Genomic DNA, 22,522 nt, shown 5'->3' on the forward strand with positions numbered 1-22,522 from the left:
TCTTCAGTGCAAAACTCAACTCACTTCCACCAGGACAAGAAAATACCTGCTTGGCGTACACACACGTACATACCCCCAAAAATATTCTCTAAGGTAAGGATCCAGTCTCTTATCATTGCTATTTATTATAAACCACTCAGAGGGCATTTGGAATATTGTATTGTTGCATGTTTATACTAATAAATGTCTAATTAGTATGAGTTCATGCATACAATGCTGGGTACTAAAGGATAAATGTGTGTGGTTGCTTGTTGCTGTAGGTTGTATGAAAGTATGTATTTTTCCCCCATATCATTGATCTCATTTCGTTTTTTTTAAATCAATTTTTATATCAGGAATACTTATTTCTCTCTAAATTTGCACTTTTTTAATCACATGTATTTCAATGTAATATCAATGTGTGTATTGTATGAATTAATTTGGTATTTTATCACATTTTTCCTATTGAGGATAAATAGTAATCAGTTTATTGCACAGTATCAGTGCCTTAATACAAAAACGTTTTTTTTTGTATTTTGAATAATGAGCTTTATCTGATAGAATAATTGTATTTATTTAATGTAGCAAGTCTTTTTTTTTTTTCCTGTTTGTTGCTCTCGGAATAGCAGTACCGCTTTTCTAGAGAAGGATCAAGCTTGACTAGATTACCCCCCCCCCCCCCCCCCCCCCCCCCCCCCCCCACACACACACACACACAAGATGTGCTTTCATGGTGTTGCAATCAAAATACCAAGTTGTCATCGACTGTCGCGTGTTGGTTGTGTGTTTGCGTGCCGCAGACGTGTGCGTGATCCCAAGTGCAGCCATGTGTGACCAGACATTCGTGGCGGTCACCTTTGGGCCGTGCGAGAGTTGCGACAAGGCAAGCCCCCTCATGAACATCTACATCAAGACCGAGGCCATCAACTACTGCTCCCTCTGCGTGGAGAAGGTAATCAAGTCACGGACAGCCGCACACAGTGTAGCCAGTGACACAGGTGGCCAGAAGAGGGCGCACTTGAGGTTAGAATTTCACGTTCATGCAAGCCGAGCTGGACCTGTGCACGAGCGCTCTTGTCTCGATGCTGTGCCGCTCAGTCAAACCACAAGTATGCTTTTCGCGTCTCTTCTTCAATCCCGACATTGAAATTCTGTCTGTGGTGATTGGATGTGCGAAGATGGCGTGTCAGGGGCTCCAGGCGGGGGAAAGTCTGGCCTCGCTCAAGAGGGAAAGTGCCAATTTGAAAAAGAAATTGGACGAAGAGAGGAACAAGCTCAATGACGTCGAGTGTAAGTCAGCAAAAATTTCAAAACATTCATGCAATTGTCCTATTTGTTTTGATTAACAGACCCTCTTGAAGCTCAATTATTTTTATACAGCTCCTGTAATGGATTTGCACTTAAACTTACATCCACTGAATATTGTAGTATTCTGTAGGTTTGATTTTTTTTTTTAAAGACTCTCTCAAAAAAGTAAAATAATGTTATTTACAATTAAAAAAATGTAGTAATTAATCCATCCGTTTTCTAAATTACTGCTAAAATGAGGAAATAATCCATAATTTAAACATTATTATTTACTTTAAAAAAAGATAAATAGCAATGTATAAATTATTATATATCTGCATTCGCGTTTGCGTGCAGTAAGCAAGTTGGCAGAGAAGGTGGAGACGGTGTCGTCTCTTTCCATCAAGACCAGACGTGTGCTCAAGGGTCATAACAATAAAGTGTTGTGCATGGACTGGTGCAAAGACAAGCGGCGCATGGTCAGCTCATCACAGGTATACGCACACACGTATAAACTATTACAATAAATAAACTATTTAAAGTGATTGTGATTCAAATAAAAGAATCAACGTGATTTTGTTTACTGTTTAAGACTAGGTCTATAAATATTGCAACAATAAGAACAAAGTCACTTTTAAAGACGCTCTGCTGTTCTGACAGCAGCTGAGTGGCTATCACAGTCGAGGTGTCTCGACTTGACTGTTTATTTTATGTATGTGAAAAATAACCAATCCAGGTTCTCCGGTTGAACTGCATGCTCTCCACTGGACCACAAACGCACCACAACAGTCATAGTGTCTGTCACTGTTAGCAAAAGCACACAGCAACACACACATAAACTGAATATGTGCCGATGCAATACAATCCAACCGACACAATATGAAATCTCAAGATTCTCCGATTCTCCACGCATGCACGATTAGCAAGTGGCTGACCGGGCCTTGTGCGAACTGACCAGTGGTTTGGCGATCCTGTTTACAATGCGCTCCGTAATTAATATTGGACAATCCCACGGCACAGCTGAACGTCTCTCACGGCACACTAGTGTGTGCTGAGTACAATGTCAGCATTTTTTCTCTTCAAAAACTTCTCCATCACTGTCACTATCAACTCGCCTCGCTATCCACAATGACAACGTCGCTGTCAATGCTACCTGCATGGGCATCCCATATACCTGCCGCTGCATCCATGCGTCACCAATTTTCTCGTCTGCAAGCACGAGGCAAATCGCTACCTGCTGCGGCACCCCGGTTGAAAAACACTGCATTAAACCATATACGTAATTGCCATACATCGACAGCGAGGGTTGCATAGTGTGGTGGTTAGCGCTCTGGACTACTACTTCAACGGCCCGAGTTCAAATCCCGGTGAAATCGCAAATATTTTATAATGGAAAAATTTGCCGCTCGGGTGCTGCCCCATTCACTCTCGTTCACTGAAAAGATTCGTTCTTTTGAACGAATCGTACACTCAGGATCCAACACTATTTCTGACACGTCACCGGTCCGTGGCGCAGAAAAGGTTGGGGACCGACCACTGATCTATTCGCTTGAGAGCTGCTCCATAAAAGCATATACGTAATGTCCATACGTTAGTCGTAAGTGTTCCGTAGTGTAGAGGTTAGTCCTCCGGACTCTCATCCCAGCGATCCGAGTTCAAGTCCCGGTGAGGCTTGAAAAACATTTTATCATGAAAAAATTAGCACACCCGCCCTCATCCTCACTTTCTTATTGGCTGTTTGATCTGTGACGTCACTCTGACACTCCATTAGGTACACCGCCATTTTCAGGTGGTCCTAATAACAGGCCACCTCATTACGGAAAAATCATGGTCAAACCTTAAATGAAAGTGAAAAGTGCCACACCCGCCCTCACCCCCACTTTCTGATTGGCTGGTTGATCTGTGACATCATTCGGACACTGTTATAGGTACACTTGAAAATGGCGGTGTACCTAATGGAGTGTCCGTGTGATTCCCTCGTTAAGTGCACCTGCGTGAAAAGTTTTAGCTCCTGCAGAACGTGAAAGTGGCTAAAACTTTTCACGCAGGTGCGCTTAACGAGGGTCACTTGGAAAACATGTTGGAACGCGGCCCCGAGGACTAGAGCTTGACAACTGTGACCTTTGACCATGATATTTCCCTAATAAAGTGGCCTGTTATTAGGTACACTGAAAATGGCGGTGTACCTAATGGAGTGTCCGTGTGATTCCCTCGTTAAGTGCACCTGCGTGAAAAGTTTTAGCTCCTGCAGAACGTGAAAGTGGCTAAAACTTTTCACGCAGGTGCGCTTAACGAGGGTCACTTGGAAAACATGTTGGAACGCGGCCCCGAGGACTAGAGCTTGACAACTGTGACCTTTGACCATGATATTTCCCTAATAAAGTGGCCTGTTATTAGGTACACTGAAAATGGCGGTGTACCTAATGGAGTGTCCGTGTGATTCCCTCGTTAAGTGCACCTGCGTGAAAAGTTTTAGCTCCTGCAGAACGTGAAAGTGGCTAAAACTTTTCACGCAGGTGCGCTTAACGAGGGTCACTTGGAAAACATGTTGGAACGCGGCCCCGAGGACTAGAGCTTGACAACTGTGACCTTTGACCATGATATTTCCCTAATAAAGTGGCCTGTTATTAGGTACACTGAAAATGGCGGTGTACCTAATGGAGTGTCCGTGTGATTCCCTCGTTAAGTGCACCTGCGTGAAAAGTTTTAGCTCCTGCAGAACGTGAAAGTGGCTAAAACTTTTCACGCAGGTGCGCTTAACGAGGGTCACTTGGAAAACATGTTGGAACGCGGCCCCGAGGACTAGAGCTTGACAACTGTGACCTTTGACCATGATATTTCCCCAATAAAGTGGCCTGTTATTAGGTACACTTGAAAATGGCGGTGTACCTAATGGAGTGTCCGTGTGATTTCCTCGTTAAGTGCACCTGCGTGAAAAGTTTTAGCTCCTGCAGAACGTGAAAGTGGCTAAAACTTTTCACGCAGGTGCACTTAACGAGGGTAACTTGGAAAACATATTGGAACGCGGCCCCTCGAGGACTGGAGGTCGACACCCCTGGGTTAAGTGAAAAGTGCCACACCCGCCCTCACCCCCACTTTCTGATTGGCTGGTTGATCTGTGACATCATTCGGACACTGTTATAGGTACACTTGAAAATGGCGGTGTACCTAATGGAGTGTCTGTGTGATTCCCTCGTTAAGTGCACCTGCGTGAAAAGTTTTAGCTCCTGCGGAACGTGAAAGTGACCAAAAACTTTTCACGCAGGTGCGCTTAACGAGGGTCTCTTGGAAAACATGTTGGAACGCGGCCCCCGAGGACTAGAGCTTGACAACTGTGACCTTTGACCATGATATTTCCCCAATAAAGTGGCCTGTTATTAGGTACACTTGAAAATGGCGGTGTACCTAATGGAGTGTCCGTGTGATTCCCTCGTTAAGTGCACCTGCGTGAAAACTTTTAGCTCCTGCAGAACGTGAAAGTGGCTAAAACTTTTCACGCAGGTGCACTTAACGAGGGTAACTTGGAAAACATATTGGAACGCGGCCCCTCGAGGACTGGAGGTCAACACCCCTGGGTTAAGTGAAAAGTGCCACACCCGCCCTCACCTCCACTTTCTGATTGGCTGGTTGATCTGTGACATCACTCGGACACTCCATTAGGTACACCGCCATTTTCAGGTGTACCTAATAACAGGCCAGTTCATTAGGGAATAATCATGGCCAAAGCTTAACTGAAAGTGAAAAGTGCCACACCCGCCCTCACCCCCACTTTCTGATTGGCTGTTTGATCTGTGACGTAATTCGGACACTATTACGTACACCGCCATTTTCAGGTTCGTTCGCGAAGATTCACGAGTGACAGACTGCTTTGCGAGCCGTCACACCTTATGCCTACATTGATGTTTTGATTTTGTATTTGTTGGATTGTAGTTGATGGTGTTATTATACCGAATGTGTTTGAATAAAAGGTTGAACAAAAAAATCTAAAAACAAGGAATAAAACACCAGACAAGTTTTACCATAAATGTTTATTGAAAAAAAAACGTAAAACACATACATATTGTCATATAAAGCAGTTAACCAAATGTCAGATTTTTGTTTTCATGCCCAAAAAAATAAAAACAAAGAATAAAACACCAGACAAGTTTTAACAGGTTTTAATGTTTATTAAAATAATAATAATAAAATAATAATATATTAATAATAATCATAAAAGTAAATTTCAAACCAGCAATCCAATGTGAAATTGCAATAGATATATTGGATAACAATATTTAGGCGTATATATGCATACACGTTATTTAAAAACTACTTTAAGTGTTATAAAATCAAGATTACCCAAAGAGAAGCATAATCTCCCCGTTGTTGCATAACGGCGCATCCCTTCATGCAATAAAATTAGCCGTTAGAAACGCGCATAAAAGAAGTGGTGTTTCAGTGAGTGGTTCTTTCTTTCGTTCTGGCTGACAGTTCACGCCAGGAGACGCAACACTTTCACTGACTGGTCCGTTGATGCACGGGGGGAAGGAAGGCAGTTCACCCATGAACTCGTTCGCGAACGGGAAAGTCAGGTTTCGTTCCCTCACTGATCCGTTCTCGCGATGAACTGGAAATGCGAATCACTCACTCACAGATTCGTTCACTCACAGATCCATTCAGTTGTCGAACGGGAAATGCAATTCACGACTCGTTCGTGAACGGGAAGTGACGTCATTTTCTTCTTCGTTTTGTTTTACGGCGAGGTGGCACCAGCTTCAATCGGCATTACCGACACCTACTGGTTGAAGTCATATGAACTGAAAAAAGAATGAATCACTTTAGGAAGTGCTCCATTAAATCATATACGTAATTTCCCAGCGGCAACAGAGCGTGTTCCATAGTGCAGTGGTTTGTTCTCTGGACACTCACCCCATTGACCCGAGTTTAAATCCCAATGAGGCTGATCATTTTTTATCATGGAAAAATTTGCAACACAGTTGCTCGTGTGCTGCCCCATAAAATCATACACCTCACAAAAGCCTAGGGTTAGGGTTAATAAATCATTTTTAAAAAGTGTCGTTTATACTTGTTTTTATACCAGTCGTATCATTTTTATTTAATCGTATTTATATATTTATTACAAATGTATTATTTATTTTTATAAATGAATTATTTATTTATATAATGGCCGGTCCGCGAAAATATTTCTGACCACTGCTTTAGTACATGAATGTGTTTGGATATTAACATTTGAGTTTCTTTGTTATGTAGGATGGAAAAGTGATTGTGTGGGATGCATTTACTCTCAATAAGGTAAGAATTTAATAACATACCTTTGATTTTAATGAGGTTGTGACTCTTGTGCATATTCACTTGAAATTATTTTTCTTCATTCAGTTTGTTAAAAGTTTCTCACCAATAATTTTAAGTTTAAACATATAAAAATATTTTTTTTTAATTTAGTTTTCCATTGCCATAGGTCGGATTGTTTTTACCTTTCAAAACTTTTCATGTGACTTTTTCAAATCGTATCACTTAATCGGGTCTTTAGTTTTTTAACCAGTCACTATCAAGACATTTTAAATTTTAAAATAATTTTTATGTAATTTTTCCTGTATATTTAAAAACAGTGGCACTTGTGGAAATTATTGATAAATAAAATAAATACATTCCATAAGTTACCCTCATGTACAATATGTAGCTGAGAAATGAAATGAGTCACATGTTTAGAATTAAATAATTTAAAAACAGGTTCTGCTGGCCCAATAGAACCTGACACACTGTTCTTTCTTCACATGACAACTTCCACTAGCACATGAAAAGATCACATGTGCACTTAGAGAACCACATGAACATAACATAATCCTCCTAAATAGTCTGCACTGCCATCTTTTCTCTGTAACGTCATACCAAAAAGATCATCGAGTCTGTGGGTATTTTTATTTTCTTTGCAGGAGCATGCCATGAGCCTGCCGTGCACGTGGGTGATGGCGTGTGCGTACGCACCCTCAGGTTGTGCGGTGGCATGTGGGTGTGTATCCATCTTGAAAACCTTCATTTGTCGCCCTGGTTTGGAACCACAACCCTTTCCTCGAAACCCTCAACCATGATTTCATTCTAATCCCATGATAGAAACCGTAACCTTATATTCAAACCTTGATCACAATCAATAATCCTCATTGTAAACTCTCGTTTGAATCCCTAATCATGGTTCAAAACCCGAAATGGAACGATGATGGTCTCTTAATCTGTCATCTCAAGGCCCGCCGCTGCTTCGAAACCCTAATCTGACTTTAACCCTGTTTTTCTCATCATGTTGTGTTTACGGTCCCGCAGAGGTCTGGACAACAAATGTTGTGTGTTTCCGCTTTCGATGGACCCGAACGAGAACCCGGTGAGCAAGAAGAAGTCCGTAGCCATGCACACCAACTATGTGTCAGGCTGCACCTTCACCAACTCCGACATGCAGGTGAGCGCCATTTTCAACAGAAGCAGTTGATTTTGAAAGCCAAAGTAGCGGACTTTATATTCATCGAAGCCGAAGTTGAAGCGATTATTGTTCAAGACAAAATGGACATATTATTAGATCGCACGCTTTGATTGACGACAGAGGAGGCCGTAGGGGCAAAAATAAGAAAGCGTGGAGGGTGGGGGTGAGGTTAGTGGGAGGAGACAAAGGGGTCACCACTTGTCAGTATTTTTAGAACTTGAGTGGCTTTTATCTAAGACAGAGTGGAACATTGTGCCTTGAGGCCACGCACGCACACGAGGACAGTCTTTATCCTGCTAAGTAGAGCTCCAGGCGGAAATTCAGAAAGCATCTATTCATTTTAGTACTCCGCGTGATGTGTTCCATTTTTATTTTCACACACCCATACTCCACCATGAAGCTCTCATGTCGGATCAGCGCGGCTCCCATCTGCTGTCGTGTCGCTAATTGTGGCTTACTGATAATTGCGACGCGTTCGCACTGAAACCGGAGCTTTGCCGTGGACACTAAACAGGAAGTGCGTCTGGATTGGTCACCCGGCGGGAATTCTCTAATCCGCCGGGACCGCTGATGGAGGCGTTTGTCTCCTAAGTGCTCATCGTCTGGTCTTCATCACACAAGCTGTTCATGTTGTCACTTTAGCATGAATGCAAAATGGACCAAATAAAAAAAAAACTTTTTAATATTAAAATCAACTTACGTGCAGTGGTCTTCAATGGTTTGTTTGTGTGTGTGTGTATTCTAGCTCCTTACTAGCAGTGGCGATGGCACGTGTGCTCTGTGGGACGTGGAGGGCGGACAGCTACTGCAGAGCTTCCACGGTCACACCGCCGACATCTTGTCACTGGACCTCGCCCCCTCCGAGACCGGGAACACTTTTGTGTCTGGCGTAAGAGAGCAGATTATTCGTATTATTCTTACATGACAATATCGACTGACATGGTGTACTGTGCATGTTATCAAGGGCTGTGATAAGAAAGCCAACGTGTGGGACATGCGCTCCGGTCAGAACATCCAGTCCTTTGAGAACCACGAGTCTGACATCAACTGTGTCAAGTGAGTGCAGCACACTAAATAAAATCATAAGATCAATTTTCAGCATGATTTTCTTCAACCATGTTGACAAAGTCGTCTTATTCCTTGTGAGATTGAACCTAAAAAGAAAAGAAGCCTTTTAAATTTGAGTAAGAATAATCCACTGTGGTAACAGTAACATTGAGCCACTAGTAGATGATTGGAAAATAATCAATGACTTTGGTATTGGAATTTTGGTGTCGTATCGAGTCTGCACTGGTATCGATGACAACGATGGTGGCTTAACTTTAATCGTAATCTGCATCCACCTACTCTTGTGTGTTCAGGTACTACCCCAGCGGAGACGCGTTTGCGTCTGCCTCTGACGACGCCACGGTGAGTCACATCCTCCGTGTTATGAACGCACGATGAGGTCTAATGCGTGTGTGTGTGCGAAACCTCGCTCATGTTTGGGGAAAGTTCTCAACTTCTCATCATTGTCATTAAGAGGAAGGAAAGTGAAACATCCTCATTCATCTGTCACCATATTAGTTTACATCTCCTGTTGCGCTACATTGAAAATAAAAAGGACCATTAGGGTGACCTATCATTTATGTTTTTTTGTTGTTGTTTTTTTTTAAATATCAATTTGCACAGGGGTTTGTAGATTTTTTTTTTTAAATTTCCCCTGTTTGTCCGCAAGATATTAAAAAGCTAACACAGTGTATGTCATGCTGGTTTCAGTGTCGCTTCTACGATTTACGTGCTGATCGCGAAGTGGCCATTTACCAGAAAGACAGCATCATCTTTGGGGCATCTACCGTGGACTTTTCCCTCAGTGGTAAATCTGAAACAAAAAGTTTCCTTTTTAAAAAAGTTTGTGACTATTTTAGTCTCGGTCACACTTCCTTTCAGGTCGCCTGCTCTTCGCCGGCTACAACGACTACACCATAAATGTGTGGGATGTCCTGAAGGGAAATCGTATTTCCACAATGTACGGTCACGAGAACCGTGTCAGCAGAGTTCGATTGTCCCCGGACGGCACGGCGCTCTGCTCCGCCTCTTGGGATAACACCTTACGGGTGAAAAGCACACACACCAGCACGCACACACACACACGACAGGAAAAAGCAAAATACACATCATTATTTGGTTCTGCAACTTTTCACACATTTCTTCCACCTGCTATACATATTTTTGAGAGGGGGTTAAATGATTGTGTTAGCCAAGCATTATGTTACTATTGTTAATCTTCACTTTTTTCTAATGCAGATTTGGGCCTAGATTCTACCAACGAGCATCTGGAATTGACAATAGTTACCTTCAGCAGAAGAAACAAGAACAAAGACCAAAAGGCAAACAAATAAAAAATCATCAGTGAATAAATTTAAAAAAAAAACATTATAAACGTAGGGAGTTTCTTTGAACACTAAGTGGTGGTATATTTTCTGAATAACTGATGTCACTGACAACTAATCATGTTAAAGTCAAGTAAGGTGACTCGTTTTCAACACAGGTTGCTCTGCATGTGCTTTGTATATATACAAAACAATATACTGTATAATCATGAGTATAAAATTGGAAGGAAAGCAGTTTGTCTTTAATTGTATGTATTCTAATTCAAGCACTGTACTTTTTCCACTGTTTAATTCAATGTGTTGTTTGTTGGAGTCAAGCACCACAAGACCTGATATTGACCATTTTGACAGCGACACGTCTTGAATTGATTACGGCACAGGTTTAAAGGTCTTGAGAGAATCGTTGGACTATTTTTGTACTTCTTAAAAAAATACCAAAGTTACTGAAAATCTCCATTTCATCAGTGTTTGACTCACTATTTCTCAGCATTTGAAAGGTGGGAAAGTACCTGGTGTTCGGGAGAGATAAGTGAGAAGCTATAGAAGATAAATAACAGCAGATGTATCAAACTTTCTGACGGTTTGACTCCAGCAGGACAAACATGTTGTGTTGTTCTTTCACACTTCCTCATGCTGAGAAGTCATGCAAATCACATTGTGTACACTGTTTTGGACACCATCATTGTCAATGAATTTGGAAACCACAAAGAAATAACTATGGTTTGATCAAGTATCAATCTCAAATGTAGAATGTAATATGCACTTCTACATGGCATAAATTAACAACACGTGTATTTCAGATTCTGATGTGATTTTATCACCCACAACTGCATCTATTGAGATTACAGTGATGAAATGGTTGATCATGTCATTCATGCTACAGAAAACCTGTTTAATCACCTAAAATAATTGTTAAATCATCTGATGTAGGACAAAAAAGTTTCTATTTTTGTCATGTATTTTTTCTCATTTTTGTTTTGTGAGTTGAAACATGCTTCAGAACCTCATTAAAGCAAGCAAAACCTTTTCACAATTCAGTTTCAGTGTGTTTTTCTATCTTTTATGTTTTATGTTTTATCATGTGTTTGAAGTCTTTGATGGGGTTTCAAATTAGGGTCAGGGTTTCAAACTAGGATTGAAAACTAGGGTTAGGGTTTCAAACTAGGATTTAAAACTAGGGTTAGGGTTTCAAATTAGGGTTAGGGTTTCACACTAGGGATTCAAACTAGGATTAGGGTTTCAAACTAGGGTTAGGGATTTAATCAGAAAAACAATAGACTGACGTAACAAAGGATCTTGCAACCTTTCATTTCTTTTTCCTATATAACCACGGCAATGACCTGCACGGGCGGAGTTATACATAAGCCATCGCACACACGCACGCCTCCAACGTCTCCTTCCGCCGATCCGCCGGCTTCTTGCACTGCACAGTAGAGCCGTCTAATCATCGCTGGGAGGGTAAGTGCTTTCATTTTATTTGTATTTTACTTTCTATGTCACGATACCTACAATGGTATTTTGTGTGTTATACTGAATTAATACGGTGACAATGTATGGAGGCGCTTCAGCTTGCCTGAGTTTTTTAAGAGCCAGCGGAGTGAATTTGAATTAGGTCCTTTGTGTCCTCCATTGCTCTGGTAACATCAACGGCCAGCTAACATTGTTGCTCGCCGGCAAGTTCACCGGCGCTAACCTTGGTTTAACCGGGGAAACTAGGTTTTGTTTTATTCGGTTAGGTTTTGTAAAGAAGTCGCGTGGTGAAAGGTGTCGTATTCAAGTCACATTTTTCACCCGGCTTCAAGCATTCAAAAGCCGTTTATCGCTCGCGAGCCGTTTGACGTACCTCTAGACGCTGTCCGTGTTACGTGCACATTTTCTTCTGATGAAGTTCAAACTGTTTTCCAAAAATAACCATTTAAATCGTGTTTAATTGCTTTTATCTCGAGGCTGTGATGCCTAGTCACACATGACTTAGGTTACGATAGCGTAACTTGGTTCTTTTTCCGACAGTGGCGACGTAACCCAGGACGTTCGTAACGTAGGTCAGAGTGCACGCCAAACGCTTTCGCTATCAATGTTACACAACTTTTAAAAACTGTGTGAAAACAAGTGAAGCAGGGCTCAGTGGATTTTTTTTATAGAATGCCCTATATTGTCATTTTACAATGCAATTGTATAACGAAATGATCTGTTACAGTATATCTTTTTATAGCTTCTCATTTTGGGGAAAACGAAAAACTTTCCCATCAGTCACTTTCAAAAGATTTTATCTTGAAGTTTTGATGTGGTACACCTGACAGGAGATTTTCCGGTTTACAACGCCGTAACCTGAATTCTAATGCCAAGACATTACATGACAAGCAGAAGGACTAATATGAATAATTTTGCTCATATGAAATGTTCACACTGTCCCACCTTCAGTGGTCGTGTTGTAAATGAATGGGATTGTTGTGTGTGCACTTACAGAACATGTCGTCGTGCGGGCTGTGGAAAGAGAGCCTGGCCCTAGCCGAGGACTACATAGGCCTGTGCCGCACGGCGGACCCCGGCGAGGCTCCTCCTCCTCCCAGCGAGACTGCCGCCACCATGAGACGTGTGGGCCGGCTGGCTGAGTCGCTCAATGAAGCGTCTCTCCGGAGCCTGGCCCAGAACTTCATCAGGCAGTGCGGACCGGACATGTGCTCCGGCCTCAGGGCGGTGATGCAGGAGATGGTGAGCGACGGACTCTTGAACTGGGGGAGGGTGGTGTCCCTCTTTGCCTTCACGGGGGTGCTGGCCAGGATGCTTTGGGAGCACAGTGAGCAGGAGGAGAAAGGAACCACCGCCGCTACCAAGTTGGGGCTGGACCTCAACGAGTGGCCGCAAACCTGCAGGAAACTGGCGGAGACCGTCGCCGACTTCCTAGGCGAGGAAAAGAAGGAGTGGATGCTGGAGAACAACGGCTGGGTTGGTCCTGCCTTTTATCTTGAAGTGCTGCTGTTACTCTGTCAACATCATCACAAACACAAGTTAACCACACTTTGTTACATTTTACAAACAAACATGTTTTTATCTGCCTCACGTTTACTTTGCTGATAGACCACTTGTTGACAGATGCGTTTTTGGGGACAGGCTACTGGGAAATGTTCTATATTTGAATCAAGACGTCTTTTCTAGCCTCACTGCTTTTATGAATGGGATCACACACGCACACAGGCCCCTCCTGGATTGAGTTGGCAGCAGCTGCCTTCAACTGCCACAAAGGCAACTCGGCCACATGGATGCACGTGTCCCTAAGTGTCTATGTGTGTGTGTGTGTGTGTGTGTGTGTGTGAGTTAGGGGGGGGTTGCACTAAAGTTGTCGTCCTTGTCATGAGACAAAGCAGCAGCTGTGTACATGACGACAACAGGTGGACATGCCCTTTGTCTTCTTTTTATCTAGAAAGAAAGGGAGAGAGGGTGAGAAAACCAGAGAAATAGTGAGAGAGAAAATGAGAGTGAGAGAGGAAAAAAGCGAGAGATACATCGGTACATACACAATTGTGTCAAACTTCAATTGTGCCCTCTGCTGAGTATTTACTGTCACTCCACCTTCACTCCATCATCGAACTTAATGTCATGTCTGTCATGTTGCAGGAGGGTTTCTGCAAGTCGTGCAGCAGCAGTAGCAGCAGACAGTCCCACCAGGATGTGTCCATGAAGACGGCGCTGCTGGCCGTGGCCGGCGTGGGCCTCGCCGGCCTCACCTTCCTCCTAGGCCGCTAACGCACAGTTGTTACAATATTTCTCTGTTGGCTTAGCGATTCCCTGTTACAATAGATCTCTTTTCTGACATCAATGCTGCGTAATCAGGCAGCTGAATGTTTCAACTTTCACCACGCAGCCATTGCCCCACGCAATTGTACAACTTCTTGACACACGTTGGAGCCAGTGACCATGAACACTTGGGTCGGTAAAGACAGCCTTTTCTTTGCTACGACGTGTAAATTAATATATTATATTTATATGAAACGAAACACTTTTTTTCTAGACGGGATTCATCTTCTTTTGGTTGGTTTGTTGTTTGGATGCGTGTGCAATTGTGTGTTTGTGTCTGGCCCGGTCAGCAGGGCTGGCATGGCCATTTAATGATGGTGCTATTTGTAAAATGTTTCCTTTTTGAAATGTTTTTTTTTTCCTTAAAGCCAGGGACCAATGACATTTCAGAACGAGCCTCCAACCTATTTTTACATTGTTTTGGTTGTATTTATTTGTCACTCATTTTATAATAAAAAGTCAAACTAAAATTTCACCAGCTCTGTTTTATTACGGCAGTTTATTTGATTGAATAGACAGACGAGCACAAACATTATGCGATTAAAGGCCGGCCCCAGCAAATGTGGCGCCCCAGTCTCCAATTTAAAATTTACACTCTTACAATTGTTTTATAGATAATCCCCTTTAATTTGAAATATCTACTAAAAAATATTACTAATGTTACTAATCATTTTGTTTTCATCTACCATTTAAAGTGCAACTATCACCTAAATTTAGGACTATCCAGCAACTAACTCTGGCACGTTTGTCTCCACAGGGCAAAAAGGGGGAAAGATATTCTAGAAATAGCATTTGTCCATTATTGAGCTAGCACCGATGTGGTTTATAACAAAACACCCAAAACATGATCAGTGCTATTATCTACTGAGTCGTCGTGAATTGAGCAGCAACCCTGATGATTTGAATTGTGATCCCCAAGCAAAAATGCACTTTTTGTTTGCTGTTGCATCAAATTAGAGCAAATTTCTTACATGCCGTCCCCTATTGCTGATTATATTTAGCGTAAACCAGCGTGAATGATGGGAGTAGCTCCACAGATTCCAGATCAGCAGACAGCCTTCTGAGGCATCGTGTGTCACGCTTTTTTGTCGTTTCAGCGCGCACAGTCATCAATAGAAGGACAGTCGATGTCCGGCCCCTCGGAGGCTTTCCCATCATGCTCTGGTGCTTTTCTGTGGCCACAAAAGAAGAAACCAAAATCAAATATAATGTAAAGAATGAGTACAGTTGTTGCTTCGTCGATCTATATTGTTATTACACACATCCATTAATGAATAAATATAATTGTATTAATTATAATTGTTCTGCCTGTACATACATTACTGCACACACAGACAGATGAACAATACATTATTTGGAATAAATGAACAAACCATTTGCAGGCTAATTAAGTGACATCGCATGATAACTGCATTAATCTATGTACATTATGTGTCAATGCAATGTATGAAAACAATTAGGGGAAGTTTTTGTTTTGTAGTGTCACTCACCGTCTCATCTTTATTGCATCTTGTCCTTTATCAACTTAATGATCTGGGTACACGAACACACACGTGCACAAGTAACATTATTGCAGGATAATAATTAAGAATGTTGTGTGTGTAAAAGTCACTCACCTTATCCTTGTCATCAGTTGGGAAGCCCCCAGTCTTCAACCTGGAAAAGATCAAATCTCCGTCCATCTTCACCTCAAAACTCGCTGAGGGAAAATTGATTATCATTATTATTACTATTCCATAGCGCTTCATGTTTTAATCATCAAATTTTAACTTTATCTTGTTAATTTAAGGTTCTTAAAATTGTGGATTTTGGCATCCCATGTAATTGTCAACTTCTCTTTCAATACAGTAATATAGCACTAACATCAAATGATATTTTTTGGTTCTATAAAGGCTCTTTCTGTAAATTTTACATCCAATATATATAATTGTATTTCTATATTGTTTTGTAGCAACTTCAATAAATTGAAAGAAGATACATTTATCATTTACACTTCGTAGGTGTTTAATGGCAATTTTAACACTTTTTACTTAGATATACATTTTAGAGTCTCGTTTGAGTTGGAGCAGAAAGAATTCAAACAAACCAATACATTGGTCAATGAATAAATAAGTGATTTATATTAAGGGGTAGACAAAAACAAGGACAAGTACATTTCCTGCCAACGCCTCCGGTTATTTGGAGCTCGCCCGGAAAGCGTGACTCAAGCATGGTTTTCAGTGTCCTGTACTTCGAGGCGTACCCTCAGCTGCCGCTGTAACACAACAACAAAACGTGTGAACAACACAACAAAACACTTGACCTGAATAAGAAGGACAACTCACCAGTACTCGACCTCAATGTGATGCATTTTGATTTTTTTGTGCGGGTGTGTCCGTTGGGCTGATAGACGAGCAGTACGAGTCAGGCAGATTCTTGTTGAGAACGGAGCAAAACGCAAAGTCACTTCCGTCTCACTTGCTTTTATTATCGTAAAATGAAACACACCCAGTGGGAGGTAACTGCTGCACAACCGGTCAGCCAAGCTTGGGTATCAACATGTGACATCAGCCACTTTGCAATTTCCTATTTTCATCAACTCAGACTTGAAACAAAAAAGCACAAAGTGTGCTTATTTGCTTCCTCTTTTTGGACGTCTGCATTTGTTAATACACACACAAAAAAAAAAACCTCCAATGCAGAAACAGAAATCTTTTGGTGAATGAATTTTTTTTAAGAAACAAAACTTGCAATTAAAAACGAATGCAAATGTAATTAAATGTAAAGTATTTAATTGACATAACTCCATTTTAAAAAGTGCAACCAAACACTTAAATGAGCTCTTATTTTAACTCAGAAAAAAAACAATAGAGTGGTGCGTCGAGACGAGATACAAGTTTACTTCCTTCTATGAGCACCCTTACAATTCAAAACTCATATTTCAAATAATCCTTCCCCTTTCAAAGTCCGAATGACAGCTTGTATTTCTAAAAACTTGAATCGACTCACTCAGATCTCAAGGCACCACAGTAACATTTTAAAAACCCAGCCAAGTAAATATAAATAAACAAATAGATAGAAATTAAATACATTAAAGGATTGGCTTACTACAAAGTCAGAATCTGCATTTGTCAATTAAAAATGTAAAAAAAATTATGATTACAAATAAAAAAATCACAAGGCAATATTTGATTGATATGCAGCTGCATTCTCAACAAAACATACATTAAAAAACAATAACAGTGAACAAAAAGCAGTAAAAAAAACAACAGTTTGGATTCTCTTGCCCCAAAACCAATGATTAATAATAAATATATGAAAATATATTTTTTAAATGATGTTGACCCCAGTGAGCACCTGCATTTTTAATCAAAAATAAAATACAAATAAAAACAAAAAAGTAATAAACATAATTCTATTTACAGTATATATATGATCAATATCTATGCATTAGTATATCAATGCTGCACAAAGAAATATTGGAAAAATGTGTTTAACTTTCCCGTGAAACTTTGCATATTGCGCAATGAGACACAAGCAGGGCATATAAAACAAGTCCAAAGAGGGTAATAAAAACTATCTGCATTTGTGACAGGAATGAGGTGGTCTGAATCCTTGCAGCTCATTTAGAAAGTGAAAGAAAGTTGGAAACGCTTTCACTTTCACTATGGTCATCCGGTAAAAGACACTGGCCACATAAAGGAACGCCTTGTCAAAAGATTACTTATGCATAGTTTGGTGGGGAGGGGGGGCGGGGGGGAAACATCTTTGTTGAGCTCTCCATTACAAGAAAAACAATGAGTGAACTTTTTTGGGTAGAGTACATTATGTGCCTTGTTTGGGAAGGCTGCATTCAACATTTTTTTAAATACCCCAACATTACAGTTCATGTCAGCTCAAGTAAACAACTTGGGCGTAGTCGCTGGTACGAGCAACGAAGCTGCTAAATTCATCAACAGACCAAAATGTCCTAGTAGCCTATACACAAGGACAAAATTGTTCATAGTTCTCTGTTAATGGGGGGAAAAAAACACATTGGTAACCCCTAACCGAACTTAGAATCAACAAAAGCTATAATAAGATTAGAATGAGATCTTGCTTTTGAGTTATGGTTCAAGAGAATTATTTAAAAAAAGAAACCATGAAGCTTATGGAACAGGTCTGGACAAAAAGGATGGTACCACTGGACAAGACTTGCACACTTTTCAGGAAAATTAAAATATAAACTGGTATACCATGTTTTCTTTTTTTTTTTTTTTTTTGAAACCACGTGACACAGTAAATTTGTTTGTGATTTTATTAGTTATAAATGAAGTTCAGTACAAAACATGTACAGTAAAGTGTGCCCTGGATAAAAGATGACAAAGCTCGTGCTCATGCAGATAACAGTATCTATAAGATACACTAGATTTAATCCATCTGCACGCATTGATAGGTGATGACAAAAAGAATGCAATCGTACCTTAGGAACAACAAAATCTAGCGAGGGCGGACACACTTTTTTTTTTTCTGCAATAAAATAACACGATCGACGCCTGGAAAACTTGCATTGCAATCTGCCCTTTTTTTTTTTTTTAAAGTTATTTTTTCAAAACATGGTTTCATAAACTTGGAGATAAAAAGCAGTGATACAAGATGTTTCAACATTTAGAATAATAACAATGCTGCTGTAACAGGTATACAATGCACTTTTGATTTCATGTTTTTTGTAATATACATATATATATGGTAAAAGAAGGCAACATCAAACAATAATAAATAATTATTCACGTACCTACTCATGTATGCGCATGCAAACATGATTGAATCTTTTAACACAGCATGTGGCCGTTTCCATGGAAACACAAGTGAGAAATTTCCAGTTGATTGATTGATCACAGCGTCTTTAGCCTCATTGATTGGTGCGGTTCCTTGGCTCCGCCCCTCGGGTAGACACCTGCTCAGGTGTGTACTCGTTCCTCTTCAGATCTAAACCACAACGCCAACATTGAATAAAACACTTGAACATTAAAATGTCATGCAGGGCTGGCTATATTATATTATATTATAGTATATAGTATAGTATTAATAGCAATTCAAAGTGTCGGGTGGAGGCGCCCTCTAGTGGTATGTTAAAGAATTACTGAATTAAATGTTCAAACAGAATTTGCGTATGCTCAAAACATGAGTGCAGAACAGGTCACCGGGAAGTTTTAGCTTCCTGCAGCAGGAGTTACAACGATGTTTTGCCCGGAAGTTCCTAATGGCGTCGTCACCCAGGTTGGCGGGTCCAAAGATCATGTCGTAAGACCTGTGCGCAGGCGCCATAGAACAAAAATGAAAAAGAAACATGACACAAATAAAGCCCTGTTCAAAAGCACGTCGACAACCAACCCATTCTAATAAATATATATGACATTTATTTTTAGGTCAAGTTAATAGAGGTTTCCATTTAATTAAGGTCTTGGTGTGGTTCATGTGACAGACGTGAACGTACCCCTTCTCGCCGCTCTTTATTACCGACGGATCAGTCAGAATTTCTCCGACCCCTGAAGAGAAAGAGGCGAAATGTAATAAGAGCCTCAAGGAAGAAAAAAAAAAAGTGCCAAGCGAGAGGCGTGTCGATGTTACCCTGCAGGTCGAGCACCAGCAGCTCGCCGCGCGTGTACTCGTAGGTCCAGTGGCTGAAGGCCAACATGGTCTCCTCCAGGAGGTTGGTGGGAGCAATCTCGTCGCCGTTGTTGTTGTTGAACTTGCGGAACTCGCCCGTGATGCACTCCTCGATGGCAAACCACTGGCCCGCGGAGTGACAGTAGAGGAGGAACACCTCCAGGAACCTGCATGCAAACCAGAAATGGTGGCACATCTAAAAACATGCCTTTGGGATTTTCATAATCTTTTTGGCTTTTGATCATTTTGTGGAGCGTAATCACGTCATAGTTAGCATGTTTACCTCACAGTTATAATTTTCATGGTTGGAATGTCATGTCAGGGCTTGCATGTTTTCACGAAGCTTGTGTGGTGTTTCTCCGGGTACTCAGAGTTCTTCTCTCTACAAGTCTCGACATGACACTATCATTGGGTAATTGTCTATAGGTGCAAATTTGTTCAAGTTCCAGAGTGGCATGTGACACACCTCAACAGCTTCTGTCTAAACAGGAACGCAGACACCTGAAAGGCACCTTTTCTTTTGTCTTTAAGCGTCAAAACCAGCTGCTCAGTGAGAATAAGGCTTATGGGAACGCACTTTAATATGCATGCTCGGCAACGGTTGAGGTGGAGCAGCTCACAAGATTGTTTTGTTCACCCTTGAGGGCAAAACCTGCTACAATTAATGAGGATGAGACATCTTTTGTTTGGTAATCTATTTTTGGAGGCTCCAACATAAAATGTGGTGGTGGTGTGGGACGCATATTGAATATATATATATATATATATATATATTTTAATATTTGGAAAGAACACGCACTATAAATACATAGATTGACAAGTAGCTCGCAAGTTAGATCAAGTACAAACAAAAAGGGCGGCGGCAAAATAATGAGACGGGGGGAAAAAAACCCAGCACCTTGTTAAACTCGTTTGGTGAGAAACTTGTTTGTTGCAGAGTCATCGTGACTATCACAAAATGATTTGAGTAACAAATAGCGGCCTTGTTCGTTAAAGAAATACTGCACTTTGTGATAATTAATAGCAGGAAGTCATAGTTGCGAAATTTGTCAGTGTGGCTACCAATGACATAAGCGACCTCACCTCATCTGTGACCATTTTGTTTATTACAAATGATCAGATTTGCCTTGTTCTATCAACAAAGAGCAAATATCGATACAAATTGAGATTTTATTTTAATCCCACTTTATACATCGCCCAGCCCTCTGGTATCATAATGTCAGAACCTAGGTGATCAACTTTTCCTCTCTTCAAGTCCCATGAGGCCGTGTTTACCTTGGCGAGTAAGGAATCGGCTTGGGTCGGATCTGGTTGAAGGCCACAGTCAGCTTCTGCGCTGCTCGCTGCTGTTGAATTTCCTGGAAACACATAGAAAACAACAAATCCAATCTGAAACACGGATACATTTGTAGTGCACTGCCTTTGAGCGCGATTGTGTTTTGTACCCTGAGACAAAGGTGCAAAACGGTGTCCTCCTTGTAGATACTCTGCCAGGTCTCGACCACTTCAGGCAGGAAGGACTTGACTATGTACAGGTGGCCGGGCTTGAGGATGTCATATTCGGACCAGGTGCAGAGGACTTTGAGGGCCCGTCGAAGGCCGCCGCCCATCTCCTCTTTGCTGAGAAACTCGATCTTGGCGCAGAGGCCTCGCTGGGCCCAGGAAGACATGCTGTTGTTGATGGTGTTGGGCGAGCTTTCTTCCAGGCGGTACACCGTCACCGGCTCTCCTGATCAGTTCAAACATACTAATTAAATAAGGTTAAAAACTACGCTCTATAAGCCTTTCAGAATATTTCTGAAATGTTTTCCAAAGTGTACGATTTGTTTGTAAATGCGTGACGTAATGTTGACAAAGATGACAGTACACAGAGCACGGGAGGGAGGTGCAGAAATCACAATTTGGTTTCATAATCCCGCCCTTGATAAACTGTGTTGTTTGCAAAACCTCACATGATGCGTCCGCGTGCAAACACTCACCTCTAGGGGGCACCGGCGTGAAGGGGATGCTCTGTGACAGCCGCATCAGGTTGTTACGTTCAACAGCTGAAGAAAGAACAAACTGTAAATCACATCAGTGTAACACAAAGATTTTTTATTTTAAAGATGATTCTAATAATAAGTAATAATAGTACCACGTTAATAAATGAATAAGTAATTGATAAAAACAAATAAAAAATTAAAAAAAGGAGGCAAGCGGCCTTAATAATAACAGCATTTCATCCAGAAGCCTACCTGAGTACTGGTAGTTTTCCATAGGCTTGAAAGGTGACCCGATTGCTGCAGAGAGCAGAAAACGGAAAAAAAAGGTACAGCTTGTACTGGTATGTCAGCATTTTTCAAAGTGACATCTGTCGCTCCGTTTGTCCGTAAGTAAGTCTTAAAAGTGGACAAAAGGTTACTCACAATCCTTTCTGGGTCCAAGGTGGGTGTGGCGAGGTGTGCGGAGAGAGACTGGAGCTAAAACAGAACAAAAGTACTAAATTGGGAAATAAAACACTAGCATTCCTAAACCACAAGTCAAGAAATGCAGTGAAAACTATAGTTATGTAAAATAACGTCACGTCTTGAATGCATTTGTCCGACAATGGGTCATTTGTTATGCAGCAGAACCAGCTGATCCAGACAGAACCTGAATGTGTGAAACTAAAAAGATGGTGAAAGAGTGAAACTTTTACCTGCTAATGTGTCCTCCTCAGGGGGTTGGCTGCAAGGGGAGACAACGCCAGTTTCGTTAGAAACAAAGTGGTAACGAAATGCATACTTTCCCTGGCCTGGATGCAACTGAAAATTCTTTGACACAATTCTTGTGGTATTCTTGTTCACTGTTGATATTCAAGTGAACTTTGCTGCTTGTATGCTATATGACAAAGGTAATTATTATGAAAACTTCATTTCAAATATGCTGAAACAATGATATTTTTGCTTGTTACATAATACCGCTACATGAACGTTCTGGCCTTTGTCTTTTAAAACTGAGATTTAAAAAATAA

General features: G+C 41.1%; 3 protein-coding genes and 1 long non-coding RNA gene across 9 annotated transcripts in view; 2 read left to right on the forward strand and 2 right to left on the reverse strand.

Moving 5' to 3' along the window:
• LOC119120670 (guanine nucleotide-binding protein subunit beta-5b-like) lies at nucleotides 1–11,140 on the forward strand. The gene is made up of 13 exons (XM_037247767.1): nucleotides 1–93; nucleotides 780–931; nucleotides 1,158–1,269; nucleotides 1,624–1,760; nucleotides 6,517–6,558; nucleotides 7,200–7,276; nucleotides 7,582–7,714; nucleotides 8,481–8,624; nucleotides 8,700–8,791; nucleotides 9,097–9,145; nucleotides 9,494–9,590; nucleotides 9,665–9,831; nucleotides 10,022–11,140. The coding sequence occupies exons 2-13, from the start codon at nucleotides 806–808 to the stop codon at nucleotides 10,031–10,033; spliced, it is 1,188 nt and encodes a 395-aa protein (XP_037103662.1). The 5' UTR covers nucleotides 1–93; nucleotides 780–805; the 3' UTR covers nucleotides 10,034–11,140.
• On the reverse strand, nucleotides 5,821–12,707 carry LOC119120674. Of its 3 annotated transcripts, XR_005097562.1 has the most exons (6): nucleotides 12,572–12,707; nucleotides 9,655–9,824; nucleotides 9,539–9,596; nucleotides 8,851–8,889; nucleotides 8,489–8,619; nucleotides 8,074–8,371 (listed from the first exon to the last, which is right to left on the reverse strand). It is a non-coding gene; the product is annotated as an uncharacterized LOC119120674 (long non-coding RNA). The 3 variants fall into 3 exon arrangements; XR_005097563.1 differs by lacking the exons at nucleotides 8,074–8,371; nucleotides 8,851–8,889 and adding an exon at nucleotides 5,821–5,872; XR_005097561.1 differs by lacking the exon at nucleotides 8,851–8,889.
• Nucleotides 11,471–14,688, forward strand: bcl2l10 (BCL2 like 10). The gene is made up of 3 exons (XM_037247768.1): nucleotides 11,471–11,565; nucleotides 12,574–13,053; nucleotides 13,723–14,688. The coding sequence occupies exons 2-3, from the start codon at nucleotides 12,577–12,579 to the stop codon at nucleotides 13,849–13,851; spliced, it is 606 nt and encodes a 201-aa protein (XP_037103663.1). The 5' UTR covers nucleotides 11,471–11,565; nucleotides 12,574–12,576; the 3' UTR covers nucleotides 13,852–14,688.
• trpm7 (transient receptor potential cation channel, subfamily M, member 7) overlaps nucleotides 14,373–22,522 on the reverse strand; it is a 26,659-nt gene continuing 18,509 nt past the window's right edge. For all 4 annotated transcript variants that reach the window (XM_037247751.1, XM_037247748.1, XM_037247750.1 and 1 more), the window contains 13 exons: nucleotides 22,208–22,236; nucleotides 21,936–21,989; nucleotides 21,765–21,809; nucleotides 21,510–21,575; nucleotides 20,976–21,259; nucleotides 20,806–20,888; nucleotides 19,492–19,697; nucleotides 19,358–19,409; nucleotides 19,065–19,171; nucleotides 16,227–18,849; nucleotides 16,056–16,156; nucleotides 15,393–15,601; nucleotides 14,373–15,074 (listed from right to left, as the gene is read on the reverse strand). In XM_037247751.1, the coding sequence (XP_037103646.1) occupies nucleotides 18,773–18,849; nucleotides 19,065–19,171; nucleotides 19,358–19,409; nucleotides 19,492–19,697; nucleotides 20,806–20,888; nucleotides 20,976–21,259; nucleotides 21,510–21,575; nucleotides 21,765–21,809; nucleotides 21,936–21,989; nucleotides 22,208–22,236 (1,003 nt within the window). In that variant the 3' untranslated portion in view covers nucleotides 14,373–15,074; nucleotides 15,393–15,601; nucleotides 16,056–16,156; nucleotides 16,227–18,772. The remainder of the gene's footprint in view (nucleotides 15,075–15,392; nucleotides 15,602–16,055; nucleotides 16,157–16,226; nucleotides 18,850–19,064; nucleotides 19,172–19,357; nucleotides 19,410–19,491; nucleotides 19,698–20,805; nucleotides 20,889–20,975; nucleotides 21,260–21,509; nucleotides 21,576–21,764; nucleotides 21,810–21,935; nucleotides 21,990–22,207; nucleotides 22,237–22,522) is intronic.

Source organism: Syngnathus acus, chromosome 3 (assembly GCF_901709675.1).
Source record: "Syngnathus acus chromosome 3, fSynAcu1.2, whole genome shotgun sequence".
In the NCBI taxonomy this organism is placed as follows: Eukaryota; Metazoa; Chordata; class Actinopteri; order Syngnathiformes; family Syngnathidae; genus Syngnathus; species Syngnathus acus.